Below are 25,556 nucleotides of genomic sequence, written 5' to 3' on the forward strand. Positions count from 1 at the left end.
TGGTACTGGACAGAACACTTTTACCAGACCTGAGGAGCTATGATGGATTGTTTAGGATGGTAGTTCCCAATGTCTCACTTAGGAAGGTTGCTTGGATGTGGAAATTTCCCACCTTATTATTAGATTCTGTTCCGCCGTAAAATGTATTACAATCTTGGGGTCTGCCTAGTCGCGGATCATCAGGAAGCTCTAGGGGTCGTCCACAAACATGCAAGGAGGCCCACCCAAAGATTTTATTATAAAACAGTACATAATTAGCACCACCTGTAGGGGACACTAGCAGTACTCGTCACACTGTGTGTAAGGGAAGTGGTTTAGATTCCCGTAGTTGGAAGGATTCTGTGCCGATGCCGATAAATCCACGAAGCCCTCTCGGTGGCCCTGCAGGGTGTGGATGTAGATGTCCCACACCGGTGCAGAGCTCTCCTGCTCCTGGGTCTTCTGCGTGTTTTGTAAACTTCTCTCCAGGTTCCGTCTCCTCTGCTTGAACTCCAATATGGTCTTTGTGTATCGGTTGATGGTTGTTACTGATGCCGCCATGCAGCATGTGAACGAGCCCCACGCCAAGCTGCGGAGAGACAACGGCAATTAATAATTATATATCCAAAGCTGTTATATATACATATACGGTATGTACAACTGGTATAACCTGAGCATCTCTTGTATATAATTATATATGTACAGCCGGTATAACCTGGGCATCTCCTGTATATAATTATATATGTACAGCCGGTATAACCTGGGCATCTTCTGTATATAATTATATATGTTCAGCCGGTATAACGGGGGCATCTCCTGTATATAATTTTATATATACAGCCGATATAACCTGGGCATCTCCTGTATATAATTATATATGTACAGCCGGTATAACGGGGGCATCTCCTGTATATAGTTATATATTTAGAACAAAAATCACAACAAATATAGCAAAATATCCAGACTGAGAGGGACTAAAACCCTGCTCCCTCCGTAAATACATAAGTGTAACCAAAATAATCATAGGTGTACTACTCCTAAAACATATAGAAAACTAGAGAACATGGAGTACAAAGAACACCAACAGATTGAAAAAGTAAAACAACCATTTTATTGATGCACTTAAAATGTACAAAAACAGCCCAATCAAAGGGCAAAATACAAAAAAGAGGAAGAATACAGGGAACCTACTAGTACAGCAGGCTATATGGACCAATAATACAATATGTGTAAGGGCACGTACAGCTAATCCTGAGCCAAGTGAGGGGGGAGGAAAAATAGAATCAAAGTGGGTCTAACATCCAGGCTCTGCGCATGAACATCTATGGATGCTACCATCAATATAAGATCCCCAAACTCCCTACACATATCAATAGGATGCCGTCACTCACCCATAGTTACAAGTGTCCTAGGTCCTCCTGCTGTGACCCCTTTAAGAGACACTTGTAACTATAGTGTAAGATCGCTGATCTGACACTTTGCTGTGCAGCTCCAGGCACAGTGAAGCCACCTCCCTCCCTGCAGGACCCGGATGCCGTGGCCATTTTGGATCCGGGGCCTGCAGCGAGGAAGGAGGTAAGAGACCTTCGGGAGGCTCCGGGGGTCTCAGGGAAGCACGTAGGGAGCCCTCTCCCTGCGCGATGCTTCCCTGTACTGCCGGCACACCGCGATCATGTTTGATCGTGGTGTTCTGGGGGTTAATGTGCCGGGAGCGGTCCGTGACCGCTCCTGGCACATTGTGCCGGATGTCAGCTGCAATAGGCAGCTGACACCCGGCCGCGATCTGCCGTGCTCCCCCCGTGAACGTGGCCGATCGCTATGACGTACTATCCCGTCGGTGGTCATACGGGCCCACCCCACCTCGACGGGATAGTACGTCAGATGTCAGATAGGGGTTAAAGATTTTTCTGTATTTTCATGACTATGAAAATTGTACATTCACACTGAAGGCATCAAAACTATGAATTAACACATGTGGAATTATATACTTAACAAAAAAGTGTGAAACCACTGAAATTATGTCTTATATTCTAGGTTCTTCAAAGGAGCCACCTTTTGCTTTGATGACTGCTTTGCACACTCTTGGCATTCTCTGGATGAGCTTTAAGAGGTAGTCACCGGGAATGGTTTTCACTTCACAGGTGTGCGCTGTCAGGATTAATAAGTGGGATTTCTTGCCTTATAAATAGGGTTGGGACCATCAGTTGTGTTGTGCAGAAGTCTGGTGGATACACAGCTGATAGTCCTACTGAAAAGACTCTTAGAATTTGTATTATGGCAAGAAAAAAGCAGCTAAGTAAAGGAAAAAAAGAGGGGCCATCATTACTTTAAGAAATGAAGGTCAGTCAGTCCGAAAAATTGGGCACACTTTGAAAGTGTCCCCAAGTGCAGTGGCAAAAACCATCAAGTGCTACAAAGAAACTGGCTCACATGAAGACCGCCCCAGGAAAGGAAGACCAAGAGTCACCTCTGCTTCTGAGGATAAGTTTATCCGAGTCACCAGCCTCAGAAATCGCAGGTTAACAGCAGCTCAGATTAGAGACCAGGTCAATGCCATAGAGTTCTAGCAGCAGACACATCTCTACAACAACTGTTAAGAGGAGTCTTTGTGCAGCAGGCCTTCATGGTAAAATAGCTGCTAGGAAACCACTGCTAAGGACAGGCAACAAGCAGAAGAGACTTGTTTGGGCTATAGAACACAAGGAATGGACATTAGACCAGTGGAAATCTGTGCTTTGGTTTGATGAGTCCAAATTTGAGATCTTTGGTTCCAACAACTGTGTCTTTGTGCGACTCAGAAAAGGTGAACGTATGGACTCTACATGCCTGGTTCCCACCGTGAAGCATGGAGGAGGAGGTGTGATGGTGTGGGGGTGCTTTGCTGGTGACACTGTTGGGGATTTATTCAAAATTTAAGGCATACTGAACCATCATGGCTACCACAGCATCTTGCAGTAGCATGCTATTCCACCGGTTTGCGATTAGTTGGACCATCATTTATTTTTCAACAGGACAATGACCCCAAACACACCTCCAGGCTGTGTAAGGGCTATTTGACCAAGAAGGAGAGTGATGGGGTGCTACGCCAGATGACCTGGCCTCCACAGTCACCAGACCTGAACCCAATCGAGATGGTTTGGGGTGAGCTGCACCGTAGAGTGAAGGCAAAAGGGCCAACAAATGCTAAGCATCTCTGGGAACTCCTTCAAGATTGTTGGAAGACCATTCCCGGTGACTACCTCTAGAAGCTCATCAAGAGAATGCCAAGAGTGTGCAAAGCAGTCATCAAAGCAAAAGGTGGCTACTTTGAAGAACCTAGAATATAAAACATAATTTCAGTTGTTTCATACTTTTTGGTTAAGTATATAATTTCACGTGTTAATTCATAGTTTTGAAGCCTTCAGTGTGAATGTACAATTTTCAGTCATGAAAATACAGAAAAATCTTTAAATGAGGTGTGTCCAAACTTTTGGTCTGTACTGTATATGTACAGACAGTATAGGTTACACAGATTCTTGTATACAGTGATGTGGAGCACGATGGTATAACCTGAGCACATAATAATATAATAATAATAATTTTATATAGCGCCAACATATTCCGCAGCGCTTTACAAATTATAGAGGGGACTTGTACAAACAATAGACATTACAGCATAACAGAAATCACAGTTCAAAATAGATACCAAGAGGAGTGAGGGCCCTGCTGCTCGCAAGCTACAAACTATGAGGAAAAGGGAGACACGAGAGGTGGATGGTAACAATTGCTTTAGTTATTCGGACCAGCCATAATGATAATGATATATACAGCGGGTTTTACGTGCACAGTAGTGTGCAGTGTAATGACTCGGCTTTTCGCTGGAGATGTTGATATCTCCTCTCTGCTGATTTTGGATCTTTTCACCGTTAATAGACATTTCTAATTTCAACATTGAAACCACTTCAAAAAGATGTCGATAAATTGTGGAATGAGTTCTTACATCTTCAAGGAAATCCTTCCCGGACTTGGAACTGCTGAATAATGAGAACTGCTCAGAACTTTTTGCCGGTGGAATAATATTCGGAAGCTTCTGATTTTTGTGCAGTGAGAGACTGCGGCGGATAATTCATTACTGATGAGCAAGTCATTCCTCAGTCAGGACATGATACATGTCTAATTGTAGACGGAGGGCGAAATGGACCATGTCACCCGGTTCTCCTCTTAAAGTCGGGTTGATCCTTGAGTTTTGCCCTGGGCCACCTGGGACTAGATGAGATCAGGACAGGTAAGGACTCCTTGATTGTTCTTTCCTCTGGTCGGGATGTCTTAATAGGCTTTGGGCTACTCATCTACTAGACCGATGAACTATATACAGATGATTGGAAAGGTCTATGTCCCATCATCCATGGAACCAACTGGAATGGTGCCCAGAGAGCCCGAATTATAGCATTGGGGAGTCAGAAGAAGACCATAACCTCCGATGGTTGACTTTGGGAAAAACAAGGCGAGGCAGTGTACAAACCAGGGATTCAAGCTTCAGGAGGCTAATTTGCATATTCCAGGTGCCTTCTGGGAGAAGCGAAGTCTCCCTAAGCTAGAAGATCGTTGGGTACAGCCGGGACCAGCTGCTTCGAAAGCATCACCAAACCAGGGATTCAAGCTTCAGGAGGCTAATTTGCATATTCCAGGTGCCTTCTGGGAGAAGCGAAGTCTCCCTAAGCTTGAAGATCGTTGGGTACAGCCGGGACCAGCTGCTTCGAAAGCATCACCAAACCAGGGATTCAAGCTTCAGGAGGCTAATTTGCATATTCCAGGTGCCTTCTGGGAGAAGCGAAGTCTCCCTAAGCTAGAAGATCGTTGGGTACAGCCAAGACCAGCTGCTTCGAAAGCATCACCAAACCAGGGATTCAAGCTTCAGGAGGCTAATTTGCATATTCCAGGTGCCTTCTGGGAGAAGCGAAGTCTCCCTAAGCTAGAAGATCGTTGGGTACAGCCGGGACCAGCTGCTTCGAAAGCATCACCAAACCAGGGATTCAAGCTTCAGGAGGCTAATTTGCATATTCCAGGTGCCTTCTGGGAGAAGCGAAGTCTCCCTAAGCTAGAAGATCGTTGGGTACAGCCGGGACCAGCTGCTTCGAAAGCATCACCAAACCAGGGATTCAAGCTTCAGGAGGCTAATTTGCATATTCCAGGTGCCTTCTGGGAGAAGCGAAGTCTCCCTAAGCTTGAAGATCGTTGGGTACAGCCGGGACCAGCTGCTTCGAAAGCATCACCAAACCAGGGATTCAAGCTTCAGGAGGCTAATTTGCATATTCCAGGTGCCTTCTGGGAGAAGCGAAGTCTCCCTAAGCTAGAAGATCGTTGGGTACAGCCGGGACCAGCTGCTTCGAAAGCATCACCAAACCAGGGATTCAAGCTTCAGGAGGCTAATTTGCATATTCCAGGTGCCTTCTGGGAGAAGCGAAGTCTCCCTAAGCTAGAAGATCGTTGGGTACAGCCGGGACCAGCTGCTTCGAAAGCATCACCAAACCAGGGATTCAAGCTTCAGGAGGCTAATTTGCATATTCCAGGTGCCTTCTGGGAGAAGCGAAGTCTCCCTAAGCTTGAAGATCGTTGGGTACAGCCGGGACCAGCTGCTTCGAAAGCATCACCAAACCAGGGATTCAAGCTTCAGGAGGCTAATTTGCATATTCCAGGTGCCTTCTGGGAGAAGCGAAGTCTCCCTAAGCTAGAAGATCGTTGGGTACAGCCGGGACCAGCTGCTTCGAAAGCATCACCAAACCAGGGATTCAAGCTTCAGGAGGCTAATTTGCATATTCCAGGTGCCTTCTGGGAGAAGCGAAGTCTCCCTAAGCTAGAAGATCGTTGGGTACAGCCGGGACCAGCTGCTTCGAAAGCATCACCAAACCAGGGATTCAAGCTTCAGGAGGCTAATTTGCATATTCCAGGTGCCTTCTGGGAGAAGCGAAGTCTCCCTAAGCTAGAAGATCGTTGGGTACAGCCGGGACCAGCTGCTTCGAAAGCATCACCAAACCAGGGATTCAAGCTTCAGGAGGCTAATTTGCATATTCCAGGTGCCTTCTGGGAGAAGCGAAGTCTCCCTAAGCTAGAAGATCGTTGGGTACAGCCGGGACCAGCTGCTTCGAAAGCATCACCAAACCAGGGATTCAAGCTTCAGGAGGCTAATTTGCATATTCCAGGTGCCTTCTGGGAGAAGCGAAGTCTCCCTAAGCTAGAAGATCGTTGGGTACAGCCGGGACCAGCTGCTTCGAAAGCATCACCAAACCAGGGATTCAAGCTTCAGGAGGCTAATTTGCATATTCCAGGTGCCTTCTGGGAGAAGCGAAGTCTCCCTAAGCTAGAAGATCGTTGGGTACAGCCGGGACCAGCTGCTTCGAAAGCATCACCAAACCAGGGATTCAAGCTTCAGGAGGCTAATTTGCATATTCCAGGTGCCTTCTGGGAGAAGCGAAGTCTCCCTAAGCTAGAAGATCGTTGGGTACAGCCGGGACCAGCTGCTTCGAAAGCATCACCAAACCAGGGATTCAAGCTTCAGGAGGCTAATTTGCATATTCCAGGTGCCTTCTGGGAGAAGCGAAGTCTCCCTAAGCTTGAAGATCGTTGGGTACAGCCGGGACCAGCTGCTTCGAAAGCATCACCAAACCAGGGATTCAAGCTTCAGGAGGCTAATTTGCATATTCCAGGTGCCTTCTGGGAGAAGCGAAGTCTCCCTAAGCTAGAAGATCGTTGGGTTCAGCCGGGACCAGCTGCTTCGAAAGCATCACCAAACCAGGGATTCAAGCTTCAGGAGGCTAATTTGCATATTCCAGGTGCCTTCTGGGAGAAGCGAAGTCTCCCTAAGCTAGAAGATCGTTGGGTACAGCCGGGACCAGCTGCTTCGAAAGCATCACCAAACCAGGGATTCAAGCTTCAGGAGGCTAATTTGCATATTCCAGGTGCCTTCTGGGAGAAGCGAAGTCTCCCTAAGCTAGAAGATCGTTGGGTACAGCCGGGACCAGCTGCTTCGAAAGCATCACCAAACCAGGGATTCAAGCTTCAGGAGGCTAATTTGCATATTCCAGGTGCCTTCTGGGAGAAGCGAAGTCTCCCTAAGCTAGAAGATCGTTGGGTACAGCCGGGACCAGCTACTTCGAAAGCATCACCAAACCAGGGATTCAAGCTTCAGGAGGCTAATTTGCATATTCCAGGTGCCTTCTGGGAGAAGCGAAGTCTCCCTAAGCTAGAAGATCGTTGGGTACAGCCGGGACCAGCTGCTTCGAAAGCATCACCAAACCAGGGATTCAAGCTTCAGGAGGCTAATTTGCATATTCCAGGTGCCTTCTGGGAGAAGCGAAGTCTCCCTAAGCTAGAAGATCGTTGGGTACAGCCGGGACCAGCTGCTTCGAAAGCATCACCAAACCAGGGATTCAAGCTTCAGGAGGCTAATTTGCATATTCCAGGTGCCTTCTGGGAGAAGCGAAGTCTCCCTAAGCTAGAAGATCGTTGGGTACAGCCGGGACCAGCTGCTTCGAAAGCATCACCAAACCAGGGATTCAAGCTTCAGGAGGCTAATTTGCATATTCCAGGTGCCTTCTGGGAGAAGCGAAGTCTCCCTAAGCTAGAAGATCGTTGGGTACAGCCGGGACCAGCTGCTTCGAAAGCATCACCAAACCAGGGATTCAAGCTTCAGGAGGCTAATTTGCATATTCCAGGTGCCTTCTGGGAGAAGCGAAGTCTCCCTAAGCTAGAAGATCGTTGGGTACAGCCGGGACCAGCTGCTTCGAAAGCATCACCAAACCAGGGATTCAAGCTTCAGGAGGCTAATTTGCATATTCCAGGTGCCTTCTGGGAGAAGCGAAGTCTCCCTAAGCTAGAAGATCGTTGGGTACAGCCGGGACCAGCTGCTTCGAAAGCATCACCAAACCAGGGATTCAAGCTTCAGGAGGCTACTTTGCATATTCCAGGTGCCTTCTGGGAGAAGCGAAGTCTCCCTAAGCTAGAAGATCGTTGGGTACAGCCGGGACCAGCTGCTTCGAAAGCATCACCAAACCAGGGATTCAAGCTTCAGGAGGCTAATTTGCATATTCCAGGTGCCTTCTGGGAGAAGCGAAGTCTCCCTAAGCTAGAAGATCGTTGGGTACAGCCGGGACCAGCTGCTTCGAAAGCATCACCAAACCAGGGATTCAAGCTTCAGGAGGCTAATTTGCATATTCCAGGTGCCTTCTGGGAGAAGCGAAGTCTCCCTAAGCTAGAAGATCGTTGGGTACAGCCGGGACCAGCTGCTTCGAAAGCATCACCAAACCGCGCGCCTTACGGCGTGCGAATTTTTGCCTGTAGGACATTATTGCAAGAGAGCTTGGCTGAGTAGATTACACAAGAAGGAAAACACACAGCAAGTCAGCAGGATCTAGGAGCAACATGGCAGATGTGACAACCTACATGGTGAGCTGCAGCATGTGCTACATGTTCACAGATCGACCAGAAGAAGAATCCAATTTCACCTGTCAGAAGTGTAGACTAGTGGCCCTTTTAGAAGAAAAGGTGCGGGGTCTGGAAGAAAGAATAGCAACTTTGAAACTCATCAAAGAGAATGAAGACTTTCTAGACAGAACAGAAGCATCTCTACTGGTCACAGAAGGTGCAAAAAGTGTCAGAGAACCTCCAAAAGCAGATGAGTGGAAGCATGTGACCAAAAGAAGCAAGAAGACCATGGAGAAATCACCAACCACACAACTGAAGAACCGATATCAAATCTTTGTAGAGGATGAAGATGGCACACCTAAGAATGAAGCAATACCAGCAAGCAAAAAAGAAAAGGGCACACAGCAACAAGTGACAGCAAAAAGTACAGCCAAGAAGCAACGAAGAGTGGTGGTGGTGGGAGACTCACTACTGAGAGGCACCGAAGCAGCCATCTGCAGACCGGACATAACTGCAAGAGAAGTATGCTGCCTTCCAGGTGCGATGATCAAGGATGTGACCGATAGGATACCAAAGCTCTTCAGCTCCAAGGACGTCCACCCATTTCTTCTGATACATGTTGGCACCAATGACACGGCAAGGAAGGACCTACCGACAATCTGCAAGGACTTTGAAGAGTTGGGGAAGAAAGTAAAGGAACTGGATGCACAGGTAGTTTTTTCTTCTATCCTTCCAGTAGACGGGCATGGCACCAGGAGATGGAACAGGATCCTTGATGCAAACAACTGGCTAAGACGATGGTGCAGACAACAAGGATTTGGATTCCTGGACCACGGTGTGAATTACTGGTATGATGGACTCCTCGCCAGAGACGGACTACACCTCAACAAACCTGGGAAACACACATTCGCCAGAAGACTCGCTACACTCATCAGGAGGGCGTTAAACTAGAAGAAGAGGGGACGGGAAGAAAAACATTAGACTCGAACAAAGACGACCCAGGAAAACATACTCAGAAGGGAGGTAAGAACATTTCTAAAACAATCCACAGTGAGGAGATTGGAACAAAACAAAATCCTCTAAACTGCATGCTCGCAAACGCCAGAAGCCTGACAAACAAGATGGAAGAACTAGAAGCAGAAATATCTACAGGTAACTTTGACATAGTGGGAATAACCGAGACATGGTTAGATGAAAGCTATGACTGGGCAGTTAACTTACAGGGTTACAGTCTGTTTAGAAAGGATCGTAAAAATCGGAGAGGAGGAGGGGTTTGTCTCTATGTAAAGTCTTGTCTAAAGTCCACTTTAAGGGAGGATATTAGCGAAGGGAATGAGGATGTCGAGTCCATATGGGTTGAAATTCATGGAGGGAAAAATGGTAACAAAATTCTCATTGGGGTCTGTTACAAACCCCCAAATATAACAGAAAGCATGGAAAGTCTACTTCTAGAGCAGATAGATGAAGCTGCAACCCATAATGAGGTCCTGGTTATGGGGGACTTTAACTACCCGGATATTAACTGGGAAACAGAAACCTGTGAAACCCATAAAGGCAACAGGTTTCTGCTAATAACCAAGAAAAATTATCTTTCACAATTGGTGCAGAATCCAACCAGAGGAGCAGCACTTTTAGACCTAATACTATCTAATAGACCTGACAGAATAACAAATCTGCAGGTGGTTGGGCATTTAGGAAATAGCGACCACAATATTGTGCAGTTTCACCTGTCTTTCACTAGGGGGACTTGTCAGGGAGTCACAAAAACATTGAACTTTAGGAAGGCAAAGTTTGAACAGCTTAGAGATGCCCTTAATCTGGTAGACTGGGACAATATCCTCAGAAATAAGAATACAGATAATAAATGGGAAATGTTTAAGAACATCCTAAATAGGCAGTGTAAGCGGTTTATACCTTGTGGGAATAAAAGGACTAGAAATAGGAAAAACCCAATGTGGCTAAACAAAGAAGTAAGACAGGCAATTAACAGTAAAAAGAAAGCATTTGCACTACTAAAGCAGGATGGCACCATTGAAGCTCTAAAAAACTATAGGGAGAAAAATACTTTATCTAAAAAACTAATTAAAGCTGCCAAAAAGGAAACAGAGAAGCACATTGCTAAGGAGAGTAAAACTAATCCCAAACTGTTCTTCAACTATATCAATAGTAAAAGAATAAAAACTGAAAATGTAGGCCCCTTAAAAAATAGTGAGGAAAGAATGGTTGTAAATGACGAGGAAAAAGCTAACATATTAAACACCTTCTTCTCCACGGTATTCACGGTGGAAAATGAAATGCTAGGTGAAATCCCAAGAAACAATGAAAACCCTATATTAAGGGTCACCAATCTAACCCAAGAAGAGGTGCGAAACCGGCTAAATAAGATTAAAATAGATAAATCTCCGGGTCCGGATGGCATACACCCACGAGTACTAAGAGAACTAAGTAATGTAATAGATAAACCATTATTTCTTATTTTTAGTGACTCTATAGCGACAGGGTCTGTTCCGCAGGACTGGCGCATAGCAAATGTGGTGCCAATATTCAAAAAGGGCTCTAAAAGTGAACCTGGAAATTATAGGCCAGTAAGTCTAACCTCTATTGTTGGTAAAATATTTGAAGGGTTTCTGAGGGATGTTATTCTGGATTATCTCAATGAGAATAACTGTTTAACTCCATATCAGCATGGGTTTATGAGAAATCGCTCCTGTCAAACCAATCTAATCAGTTTTTATGAAGAGGTAAGCTATAGACTGGACCACGGTGAGTCATTGGACGTGGTATATCTCGATTTTTCCAAAGCGTTTGATACCGTGCCGCACAAGAGGTTGGTACACAAAATGAGAATGCTTGGTCTGGGGGAAAATGTGTGTAAATGGGTTAGTAACTGGCTTAGTGATAGAAAGCAGAGGGTGGTTATAAATGGTATAGTCTCTAACTGGGTCGCTGTGACCAGTGGGGTACCGCAGGGGTCAGTATTGGGACCTGTTCTCTTCAACATATTCATTAATGATCTGGTAGAAGGTTTACACAGTAAAATATCGATATTTGCAGATGATACAAAACTATGTAAAGCAGTTAATACAAGAGAAGATAGTATTCTGCTACAGATGGATCTGGATAAGTTGGAAACTTGGGCTGAAAGGTGGCAGATGAGGTTTAACAATGATAAATGTAAGGTTATACACATGGGAAGAGGGAATCAATATCACCATTACACACTGAACGGGAAACCACTGGGTAAATCTGACAGGGAGAAGGACTTGGGGATCCTAGTTAATGATAAACTTACCTGGAGCAGCCAGTGCCAGGCAGCAGCTGCCAAGGCAAACAGGATCATGGGGTGCATTAAAAGAGGTCTGGATACACATGATGAGAGCATTATACTGCCTCTGTACAAATCCCTAGTTAGACCGCACATGGAGTACTGTGTCCAGTTTTGGGCACCGGTGCTCAGGAAGGATATAATGGAACTAGAGAGAGTACAAAGGAGGGCAACAAAATTAATAAAGGGGATGGGAGAACTACAATACCCAGATAGATTAGCGAAATTAGGATTATTTAGTCTAGAAAAAAGACGACTGAGGGGCGATCTAATAACCATGTATAAGTATATAAGGGGACAATACAAATATCTCGCTGAGGATCTGTTTATACCAAGGAAGGTGACGGGCACAAGGGGGCATTCTTTGCGTCTGGAGGAGAGAAGGTTTTTCCACCAACATAGAAGAGGATTCTTTACTGTTAGGGCAGTGAGAATCTGGAATTGCTTGCCTGAGGAGGTGGTGATGGCGAACTCAGTCGAGGGGTTCAAGAGAGGCCTGGATGTCTTCCTGGAGCAGAACAATATTGTATCATACAATTATTAGGTTCTGTAGAAGGACGTAGATCTGGGTATTTATTATGATGGAATATAGGCTGAACTGGATGGACAAATGTCTTTTTTCGGCCTTACTAACTATGTTACTATGTTACTATGTTACTATGTTACTAATTCTACAATTGTGGCTACTTTTTCAAAAAGTTTGATTGACGTGGTCTTACCAGTAGGACCAGCCATAGTCCCAGTTCTGAGGTCTCCAATCCTCCGGACCAAGGTTGACTGTCATCTGGAACACTGTTGTGTACATCATGTGTGCGACCATCCCGAGTAACCCTGTAAAATAGGTCGTTATTGTTATTAAAGTCTCATGTGTTTCCAAAAAGAATCATGCAGCCAAATCAGATCTCTCGCTTTGCATTGAATATGGGTAACTAAGGATGCAAATATGGTCCAAAATCCTGGAGAGGACACCATCCTCATTGACTTTGTCCTCAATCTATGAATAGCAACAAAAACCCACAGCTCCGGGTGATAGAGGAGGGTACCAATTGGGGTAAACACTCTCTATTATAATTTTGGTTAAAAAGAGCGTCTTTCAAGAGAGCTTATCCAGAAGTCTTTTGTTTCGAGAGACGAAGAAGACATTTAGGAGGACCACCATGTTGAGAGTTGGGTTGTGTGGTGGAGCCACCTCAAAAGCTTTGTGCAGAAGGCTCTACATATCACATCAGACATCCTAAAATTTGGCAGATTTGTTCAGTGTAAACTCTACGATGTAGATAAATTGATCATCATCTGCCATCGTTCATCACGTGGACTTGTAGGCTATGGCTTTTGTATTCCACCACCCACCCAAAAAAAAGCCAAACCTCATGGAAACAGCTCAAGCTCAGGAGATATAAATCAAACGGTTCCTCTATAAATCAGACTCCTCATATTTTACCATATTTGGAAATGTTTTGCCCCTCATTTCATACATTACTCCTGACTGTCTCTTCAATGGAAAAGCGTTTGACCAATTTTGACCATCGGAATTGATCTTCGAAAATACACAAACAGAAGGCAATCTGAAAATATTGGAAGAGGATGAGATCAGTAACTGTGAGAAGATGGTCCTAAACGATGGGCCGAGTGGAGGACAGCCCAAAACCTCCCTCAAAAGTGATCCATAGTCTAAGGTTAGAAATGGTCAATCTCACTCTCTACTATCATGCACCTGACCAAGAAGACTTTTGTTTGGAAACATGAAGAAGAACAGGAACAGGAAGGGCCACCGTGGAGAGAGTTGGATTGTGTGGTGGAGCCACCCCATGAACTTTGGTAGGTAGGTCACACGTCAGACGTTATTTAGTGTGTAGGCTACGGCTCTTGTATTTTCTAAAACAGAAAGCCGAATCTCATGGAAGGAGCTCAGGAGACATAAATTGGATGGTTTCTCTACATGTTGGACTCCTCATATTTTATGGTGGCTTGCTGACATTTTTGGAAATGGTTTGCTCCTCTTGGTGTCTAAAGATCCACTCAAAGCTTCGGAAAAGAATAAATTATACCGGATATGATCTACATAGGAGGCCAAGGTGAAGACATCTCACCACACATCCCCGCTCATCCAGGCACCAAGGAGAAACTTCTGATTTACTTAATAAATGTGAAGAACCCAAGACGGACTCACCTGATAAAACAGTAAAAATGGCGGCAAAGGCGTTGAGCTTGAGGCCATCAATAACTGAGGTATAGTAACAAACTTCTACCGACATGAGGCTTACCCCTGTGAGGAGTAACGTGATGTACAAGACCTCCGCAACGATGGAGAGCCACAAGACACCTGCACCAAGACACAAGCACTATTATACCACTGACAACCAGCCTCTATGTCATGCCTGGGAGGCTGTCACAGCCCTACCCCCTGGTAAGGACATCACATGGGTATAGATGCAGCTTTGGCTGTGACTAGAGTTAATCACCAATACAAGTAGCAAGAACCGGTCCCAGGAGTGAGGCTTTATTATTTTTTGTTCGCTACCGCAGATTATCGCATCTTTCCACCATTTCTCAATATAAATGGTAATCCTGATGTCACACTGGGCCGGGTTCTTTGCTTGCGCAGCATTTTTTTTTATTTTCCCGGCGATTATCATTATTGCAGTTATGGGAATTTGTGGTCAATAGCGATCAGCAGAACAGATCTAATTACTGATACAGCGGAGAAACCAGGGCTGCAACACAAATACTGGGCAGTGGCCAAAGCAGAGCCGGAGAGCCGAAAAAGGGGTGCGCCTTAGGGCAGAGGGGCACGCGCCTCGGGTGCTAACAAACCACTTTGCCTTCACCAGAGTATTTAGATAAAGGACAGGGGCAGTCGGCGTAACGTTCACCACTACTATCCTGCACATGAAGCTGCGCCAATGTCTGCAGTTCTCGGTGCAGTAATCTGGGTCCTGGCTGGAATATTATATGCGAAGAGATGAATGTAGAACCGGTTCGTGAGATTCCCATTAATTTAGTAGCGTACACATCAAACTGAGGAATGACCACCCACTAGATGGCAGCATGTGACACACAAAGAAATGATGAAGACTGTATCACAGAGACCCCTATATTATACCAGAAACCCATGTTATACAAGACACCTATATTATACCAGACCCCCCACATTATACCAAGGTCTCAGACCTGCTCCTTATTTATTTCCAAAACTTAGTTTCAAATATATATAAAAATGAAATATTTTACAAAAATGTCAGAAAGCTCAGTAGCTAACCTCTGTCTGCAGGGGGTGTGAGCGCAATGAAACTGCGACATTTCTCACCTGGAAAACAAGAGGAAAATGAAAGACAGATATTAGATATGAGATCAATACATAGATAAGGGATAATATAAAGAAGAGGAAGAAAAGAAGTTACACAGGCAGCCTCCCCGAGAGGCTTGAGTCCTACAGGTCACTGACAGATGGAGAACATTGGTGGATGGAGATCATTTAGTGGTGGATGGACAACATTTGATGGTGGACGGAGAACATTCAGGGCCGGACGGAGAACATTCAGGGGCAGACGGCGAAATTCGGGGGCAGACGGAGAACATTCAGGGGCGGACGGAGAACATTCAGTCCTGGATGGAGAACTTTCAGGGCCAGATGGAGAAATTCAGTCTTTGATGGAGAATATTCAGTCCTGGATGGAGAACATTCAAGGGTGGATGGAGAACATTCATTGGCGGATGCAGCTACCTGACCTTATACATCAGGGCGCAGTGCGACCTTGACACCAATGGCTGCTGAGCATTAGCATAAATATGGTTTGCAAATAAGTCTCCCTCTCCTCTTCCAATCCATCATGGAGACCGTTAGTGACACTTCCATCCCAGAAGAGATCTGTTCTACACCAATCCCTCCGCCCCCCCCTGACCTTATTCATGACTGAACATGGGACTTGCAGTCTCCTTCCTGACACTGGGACATTCATTGATCGAGATTTGAATCACTGATGAATCCTACTGAATAATTTAATCCAAAGAAAAATGAATACACTAGTGGGACACAAACAGAACAACAAACCACCACACCAAATTCCATAGACAGTAGGGCAATGACCATTGCCACAAATAGGACAATCACTACCATAAAAAAGGACAACCACCAACAAAAACAAGAAAACAACCTGCAACAAAAACACAAGGACATATGCTACCATCACAAATATAAGGATAACCACCACTACCAGAAAAAGTAGGACAACATCCGCTACAAACAAGAGGACAACGACCACCACCCTATCAGGAGGACAACCACCACCACAAACAGGAGGACAACTATCACTGTAAACAGGACAACCACCACCACAAACAGGACAACCACCTCCACCACAAACAGAGCAACCACCACCACAAACAGGAGGACAACCACCCCTATGGACAAGACAGCCATCACAAACAGGATAGGACAACCATCAACACCCCAAACAGGAGGACAACCACCACCATCAACAACCATGAGGTGCCACAAGCAGTAGGATAACTGTCACCATAAACAAAGAGGAAAGACGCAAGGACAGCCATCAGAAATACAAAGACAACCAAAAGAAAGAAACTTAATTTACAAAGAAGAGGACGTCCACCACCACAGACAAGAGTACAATCACAAACACCAGGGCATCTGCTACTATCGCAAATAAAACCATAGGTACCGCTGAGACAAAAGGCAGGACAATGTCCACTTTAAAAAGACAAGTACAGAAAGAAATAAAAAGAACCACCTCTCCTACAAAAAGTAGCAAACTTTCTTAAAACAAGAGGACAATCACCACCACAAGCAAGAGGAGAATCACTACCAGAGACAGAGTAAAAGCAGCAGTACAACAAATCGGACAACCACCAGAAACAGAAGGATGACCACCACAACCATAAAGAATAGCACAACATGCAAAACAAGTAGTCACTAATACCACCACAAAAACAAACGGACAACTGCCACCATAAGCAGTAGGAAAATCACAACAAATAAAAGGACAACCGCCTTCACAATGAAGAGCACAACTAGCACAAAATAGAACTAATCGCCATCACGCACAACCACCACCAGAACCAGGAGGACAACCACCACTACAACCAGGTGACAACACCACCATGAAGAGGAACAAAGAGAAGGACAACAACCATTACAACAGCCTGAAGGACAAATAGCAGCACAAACAGGATGACAAAGTAACGCAAATAAGTTTATTCCCACTGTAAACAAGAGGACCACCAACACCACCAGGACTCATTCTGCTCCTCTCTTTCTAGTGACCTCCAGGTTACCATAATCACCCCCACTAGGTCATGTGCCTCATGTAGGTCTAATCTACAGAGTTATCCGAAAAACAGGAGGAAACGTTTGGCCAAGAGAGGCGTCCACAACATCATTGCACTGAACTGGTAGAAACTTTCCACCCTACAAGTCTCGTTTATCAGGCAGCAGGGAAGTTCCAACTGTGTGGTAGGACCCCCCCCCCCCTCTGAAGGTTCCCCGCCCTATAGTCCACTGGATTTTGCTGAGGGAGCATTGACGGTTGAGGCAGAGGACGATGTGGAGAATTGGAGCTCCACCTCAGCCCTAGTAATAATGGTTCCATCTATAATGCATGCCGTGATGAGGCGAGAAGGGTCTTCGAGGGGCTCAGGGATCAAGAAGACAATTATTACGGCTGTTTTAATATGAGCATTGGGAAAAGGAAAATGTATGAACGATGGATGTTAGAACATTATCGCCTGCGAGCTCAATAAATGCACATATTAAACCTGGATCATTAGTGAACGAGCCGTGGAAGAAGAGCCCAAAGCACTGATAAAACTGAGGCCTTTACCATCAGCTGTCTGACACCAGCACAATCCTGCTGCCTGAAAGTGACCACAGGAGGGGGACCAGAGAAGGAGCAGGGTCCAGTGCATTTAAGAGGATTACAGGATAATTCACAAAGTCCTGAGACAGAGAAAGTTGTGCATAGCATGATGGCGCAGCCTGCCATGGACGCACAGATCTTGGATGTCTCTCGTCTACACATGGAGGAGGATTTGGCTCCAGACTCCGCTGCTCATCCAAACTCTGCCCCCTGCATCAGGGAATGTCCAGAGGATCCGGCTCGATTATGGCTGATGATCAGTTAAAGAGATCATGTCCACATGGGGCACCAGCGGCTACTCAGCCCAATGTCTCAGGGAGCCAGACCACTCTGACGATGCTGCATATTTCACCACTAGGGTCGTGTTCACACCATGCGATCCTGATGTGGTTTCATAGTAAAGTTTGGAAAACACGGTACAATCGCCGCAGATCTGATGAGTAGTTGCCTCTATAGCCTCAGAAATAAAGGACTTTCCATAATCAGATCACTAAACCTACAGATCCTGGAATAGGATCCCGACGAGTCCACGCCGTCCCTCCATTCATTACTTCTCCATCCAGTCTTGATGAGAACATGCCGCCCCCCCTCCCCCACTCATTAGAATATAACTACTATAATACTGCTCCTATGTACAAGAATATAACTACTATAATATTGCTCCTATGTACAAGAATATAACTACTATAATACTGCCCCTATGTACAAGAATATAAGTACTATAATATTGCTCCTATGTACAAGAATATAACTACTATAATACTGCCCCTATGTACAAGAATATAACTACTATAATACTGCCCCTATGTACAAGAATATAACTACTATAATACTGCCCCTATGTACAAGAATATAACTACTATAATACTGCTCCCTATGTACAAGAATATAAGTACTATAATACTGCCCCTATGTACAAGAATATAACTACTATAATACTGTTCCTATGTACAAGAATATAACTACTATAATACTGCTCCTATGTACAGAATATAACTACTATAATACTGCCCCTATGTACAAGAATATAACTACTATAATACTGCTCCTATGTACAAGAATATAACTACTATAATACTGCACCTATGTACAAGAATATAACTACTATAATACTGTCCCCCTATGTACAAGAATATAACTACTATAATATTGCTCCTATGTACAAGAATATAACTACTATAATACTGTCCCTATGTACAGGAATATAACTACTATAATACTGCCCCATATGTACAAGAATATAACTACTATAATACTGCTCCTATGTACAAGAATATAACTACTGTAATAGTGCTCCTATGTACAAGAATATAACTACTATAATACTGCTCCTATGTACAAGAATATAACTACTATAATACTGCTCCTATGTACAAGAATATAACTACTATAATACTGCTCCTATGTACAAGAATATAACTACTATAATACTGCTCCTATGTACAAGAATATAACTACTATAATATTGCTCCTATGTACAAGAATATAACTACTATAATACTGCCCCTATGTACAGGAATATAACTACTATAATACTGCCCCATATGTACAAGAATATAACTACTATAATACTGCTCCTATGTACAAGAATATAACTACTATAATATTGCTCCTATGTACAAGAATATAACTACTATAATACTGCCCCCTATGTACAAGAATATAACTACTATAATACTGCTGCTATGTACAGGAATATAACTACTATAATACTGCCCCTATGTACAAGAATATAACTACTATAATATTGCCCCTATATACGAGAAAATAATTACTATAATACTGCTCCTATGTACAAGAATATAACAACTATAATACTGCTCCTATGTACAAGAATATAGCTACTATAATACTGCTCCTATGTACAAGAATATAACTGCTATAATACTGCTCCTATGTACAAGAATATAACTACTATAATAATGCTCCTATGTAAAGGAATATAACTACTATAATACTGCTCCTATGTACAAGAATATAACTACTATAATACTGCCCCTACGTACAAGAATATAACTACTATAATACTGTCCCTATGTACAAGAATATAACTACTATAATACTGCCCCTATGTACAAGAATATAACTGCTATAATACTGCCCCTACGTACAAGAATATAACTGCTATAATACTGCCCCTATGTACAAGAATATAACTACTATAATACTGCTCCTATGTACAAGAATATAACTACTATAATACTGCCCCTATGTACAAGAATATAACTACTATAATACTGCCCCTATGTACAAGAATATAACTACTATAATACTGCCCCTATGTACAAGAATATAACTACTATAATACTGCCCCTATGTACAAGAATATAACTACTATAATACTGCCCCTATGTACAAGAATATAACTACTATAATACTGCTCCTATGTACAGGAATATATCTACTATAATACTGCTCTCTATGTACAAGAATATAACTACTATAATACTGCCCCCTATGTACAAGAATATAACTACTATAATACTGCCTCTATGTACAAGAATATAACTACTATATTACTGCTCCTATGTACAAGACTATAACTACTATAATACTGCCCCTATGTACAGGAATATAACTACTATAATACTGCCCCTATGTACAAGAATATAACTACTATAATACTGCCCCTATGTGCAAGAATATAACTACTATAATACTGCCCCTATGTACAAGAATATAACTACTATAATACTGCTCCTATGTACAAGAATATAACTACTATAATACTGCCCCTATGTACAGGAATATAACTACTATAATACTGCTCCTATGTACAAGAATATAGCTACTATAATACTGCCCCTATGTACAGGAATATAACTACTATAATACTGCCCCTATGTACAGGAATATAACTACTATAATACTGCTCCTATGTACAAGAATATAGCTACTATAATACTGCCCCTATGTACAGGAATATAACTACTATAATACTGCCCCTATGTACAAGAATATAACTACTATAATACTGCCCCCTATGTACAAGAATATAACTACTATAATACTGCCTCTATGTACAAGAATATAACTACTATATTACTGCTCCTATGTACAAGACTATAACTACTATAATACTGCCCCTATGTACAGGAATATAACTACTATAATACTGCCCCTATGTACAAGAATATAACTACTATAATACTGCCCCTATGTACAGGAATATAACTACTATAATACTGCTCCTATGTACAGGAATATAACTACTATAATACTGCTCCTATGTACAGGAATATATCTACTATAATACTGCTCCTATGTACAGGAATATAACTACTATAATACTGCTCCTATGTACAAGAATAAAACTACTATAATACTGCTCCTATATACAAGAATATAACTACTATAATACTGCTCTTATGTACAAGAATATAACTACTATAATAATGCCCCTATGTACAGGAATATAACTACTATAATACTGCTCTTATGTACAAGAATATAACTACTATAATACTGCTCCTATGTACAAGAATATAACTATTATAATACTGCTCCTATATACAAGAATATAACTACTATAATGCTGCTCTTATGTACAAGAATATAACTACTATAATACTGCCCCTATCTACAAGAATATATCTACTATAATACTGCCCCCTATGTACAAGAATATAACTACTATAATACTGCCCCTATGTACAGGAATATAACTACTATAATACTGCTCTTATATACAAGAATATAACTACTATAATACTGCTCCTATATACAAGAATATAACTATTATAATACTGCTCCTATGTACAGGAATATAACTACTATAATACTGCCCCTATGTACAGGAATATAACTACTATAATACTGCCCCATATGTACAAGAATATAACTACTATAATACTGCTCCTATGTACAAGAATATAACTACTATAATATTGCTCCTATGTACAAGAATATAACTACTATAATACTGCCCCCTATGTACAAGAATATAACTACTATAATACTGCTGCTATGTACAGGAATATAACTACTATAATACTGCCCCTATGTACAAGAATATAACTACTATAATATTGCCCCTATATACGAGAAAATAATTACTATAATACTGCTCCTATGTACAAGAATATAACAACTATAATACTGCTCCTATGTACAAGAATATAACTACTATAATACTGCTCCTATGTACAAGAATATAACTACTATAATACTGCTCCTATGTACAAGAATATAACTACTATAATAATGCCCCTATGTAAAGGAATATAACTACTATAATACTGCTCCTATGTACAAGAATATAACTACTATAATACTGCCCCTACGTACAAGAATATAACTACTATAATACTGCCCCTATGTACAAGAATATAACTACTATAATATTGCCCCTATGTACAAGAATATAACTACTATAATACTGCCCCTATGTATAAGAATATAACTACTATAATACTGCCCCTATGTACAAGAATATAACTGCTATAACACTGCCCCTACGTACAAGAATATAACTGCTATAATACTGCCCCTATGTACAAGAATATAACTACTATAATACTGCTCCTATGTACAAGAATATAACTACTATAATACTGCCCCTATGTACAAGAATATAACTACTATAATACTGCCCCTATGTACAAGAATATAACTACTATAATACTGCCCCTATGTACAAGAATATAACTACTATAATACTGCCCCTATGTACAAGAATATAACTACTATAATACTGCCCCTATGTACAAGAATATAACTACTATAATACTGCTCCTATGTACAGGAATATATCTACTATAATACTGCTCTCTATGTACAAGAATATAACTACTATAATACTGCCCCCTATGTACAAGAATATAACTACTATAATACTGCCTCTATGTACAAGAATATAACTACTATATTACTGCTCCTATGTACAAGACTATAACTACTATAATACTGCCCCTATGTACAGGAATATAACTACTATAATACTGCCCCTATGTACAAGAATATAACTACTATAATACTGCCCCTATGTGCAAGAATATAACTACTATAATACTGCCCCTATGTACAAGAATATAACTACTATAATACTGCTCCTATGTACAAGAATATAACTACTATAATACTGCCCCTATGTACAGGAATATAACTACTATAATACTGCTCCTATGTACAAGAATATAGCTACTATAATACTGCCCCTATGTACAGGAATATAACTACTATAATACTGCCCCTATGTACAGGAATATAACTACTATAATACTGCTCCTATGTACAAGAATATAGCTACTATAATACTGCCCCTATGTACAGGAATATAACTACTATAATACTGCCCCTATGTACAAGAATATAACTACTATAATACTGCCCCCTATGTACAAGAATATAACTACTATAATACTGCCTCTATGTACAAGAATATAACTACTATATTACTGCTCCTATGTACAAGACTATAACTACTATAATACTGCCCCTATGTACAGGAATATAACTACTATAATACTGCCCCTATGTACAAGAATATAACTACTATAATACTGCCCCTATGTACAGGAATATAACTACTATAATACTGCTCCTATGTACAGGAATATAACTACTATAATACTGCTCCTATGTACAGGAATATATCTACTATAATACTGCTCCTATGTACAGGAATATAACTACTATAATACTGCTACTATGTACAGGAATATAACTACTATAATACTGCTCTTATATACAAGAATATAACTACTATAATACTGCTCCTATATACAGGAATATAACTACTATAATACTGCTCCTATGTACAAGAATAAAACTACTATAATACTGCTCCTATATACAAGAATATAACTACTATAATACTGCTCTTATGTACAAGAATATAACTACTATAATAATGCCCCTATGTACAGGAATATAACTACTATAATACTGCTCTTATGTACAAGAATATAACTACTATAATACTGCTCCTATGTACAAGAATATAACTATTATAATACTGCTCCTATATACAAGAATATAACTACTATAATGCTGCTCTTATGTACAAGAATATAACTACTATAATACTGCCCCTATCTACAAGAATATATCTACTATAATACTGCCCCCTATGTACAAGAATATAACTACTATAATACTGCCCCTATGTACAGGAATATAACTACTATAATACTGCTCTTATATACAAGAATATAACTACTATAATACTGCTCCTATATACAAGAATATAACTATTATAATACTGCTCCTATGTACAGGAATATAACTACTATAATACTGCCCCCTATGTACAAGAATATAACTACTATAATACTGCTCTTATGTACAAGAATATAACTACTATAATACTGCCCCTATGTACAAGAATATAACTACTATAATACTGCTCCTATGTACAAGAATATAACTACTATAATACTGCCCCCTATGTACAAGAATATAACTACTATAATACTGCCCCTATGTACAAGAATATAACTACTATAATACTGCTCTTATGTACAAGAATATAACTACTATAATACTGCCCCCTATGTACAGGAATATAACTACTGTAATACTGCCCCTATGTACAAGAATATAACTACTATAATACTGCCCCTATGTACAAGAATATATAACTACTATAATACTGCTCCTATGTACAAGAATAAAACTACTATAATACTGCCCCCTATGTACAAGAATATATAACTACTATAATACTGCCCCTATGTACAAGAATATAACTACTATAATACTGCTCCCTATGTACAAGAATATAACTACTATAATACTGATCCTATGTACAAGAATATAACTACTATAATACTGCCCCTGTGTACAAGAATATAACTACTACAATACTGCCCCCTATATACAAGAATATAACTACTATAATACTGCTCTTATGTACAAGAATATAACTACTATAATACTGCCCCTATGTACAAGAATACAAGAGGTGATTATGTCCTGTGGCAGGCTGACTGTGATGTAGCAGAGCTGAGTTTGTATCCTGTGTCGGTGATGTAGTAGAGCTGAGTGTGTGATGTAGCAGAGCTGAGTGTATCTTGTGGCGGTGATGTAGCTAAGCTGAGTGTGTATCCTGTGGCAGTGATGTAGCAGAACTGAGTGTATGCTGTGGCAGTGAATTAGCAAAGCTGAGTGTGTATCCTGTGTCGGTTATGTAGCAGAGCTGAGGGTGTGATGTAGCAGAGCTGAGTGTATCCTGTGGCAGTGATGTAGCAAAGCTGAGTGTGTATCCTGTGTCGGTAATGCAGCAGAGCTGAGTGTGTGATGTAGCAGAGCTGAGTGTGTGATGTAGCAGTGCTGAGTGTGTGATGTACCAAAGCTGAGTGTGTATCCTGTGTTGGTGATGTAGCAGCTGAGTGTGTGATGTAGCAGAGCTGAGTGTGTGATGTAGCAGAGCTGACTGTATCCTGTGTCGGTGATGTAGCAGAGTTGAGTGAATCCTGTGTCGGTGATGTAGCAGAGCTGAGTGTGTGATGTAGCAGCGCTGAGTGTGTGATGTAGCAGAGCTGAGTGTGTGATGGAGCAGACTGAGTGAATCCTGTGCCTGTGATGTAGGAGAGCTGAGTGTGTGATGCAGCAGAGCTGAGTGTGTGATTCAGCAGAGCTGAGCGTGTGATGTAGCAGAGCTGAGCGTGTGATGCAGCAGTGCTGAGCGTGAGATGTAGCAGGCTGAGCGTGTGATGTAGCAGAGCTGAGTGAAACCTGTGCGGGTGATGTAGTAGTTCTGAGTGTGTATCCTGTATCGGTGATGTAGCAAAGCTGAGTATGTGATGTAGCAGAGCTGAGAGAATCCTGTGCGGGTGATGTAGTAGTGATGAGTGTGTATCCTGTATTGGTGATGTAGTAGGGTTGAGCGTGTGATGTAGCAGAGCTGAGTAAATCCTCTGCGGGTGATGTAGCAGAGCTGAGCGTGTGATGTATCAGAGCTGAGTGAATCCTGTGGTGGTGATGTAGCAGAGCTGAGTGTGTGATGCAGCAGAGCTGAGTGTGTGATGTAGCAGAGC

At 42.0% G+C, this 25,556-nt stretch overlaps 1 protein-coding gene across 1 annotated transcript in view; it reads right to left on the reverse strand.

Annotated features, from left to right (window-relative positions):
- Nucleotides 1-218: 218 nt before the first annotated feature.
- The window catches only part of GSG1L2 (GSG1 like 2), a 29,954-nt gene continuing 4,616 nt past the window's right edge, over nucleotides 219-25,556 (reverse strand). Inside the window, exons 2-5 of the mRNA XM_069749129.1 lie at nucleotides 14,964-15,011; nucleotides 13,875-14,027; nucleotides 12,424-12,535; nucleotides 219-568 (exon numbers count right to left, since the gene is read on the reverse strand). Coding sequence (XP_069605230.1) covers nucleotides 277-568; nucleotides 12,424-12,535; nucleotides 13,875-14,027; nucleotides 14,964-15,011 — 605 coding nt within the window. The 3' untranslated portion in view covers nucleotides 219-276. The remainder of the gene's footprint in view (nucleotides 569-12,423; nucleotides 12,536-13,874; nucleotides 14,028-14,963; nucleotides 15,012-25,556) is intronic.

Source organism: Ranitomeya imitator, chromosome 2 (genome assembly GCF_032444005.1).
Source record: "Ranitomeya imitator isolate aRanImi1 chromosome 2, aRanImi1.pri, whole genome shotgun sequence".
In the NCBI taxonomy this organism is placed as follows: Eukaryota; Metazoa; Chordata; class Amphibia; order Anura; family Dendrobatidae; genus Ranitomeya; species Ranitomeya imitator.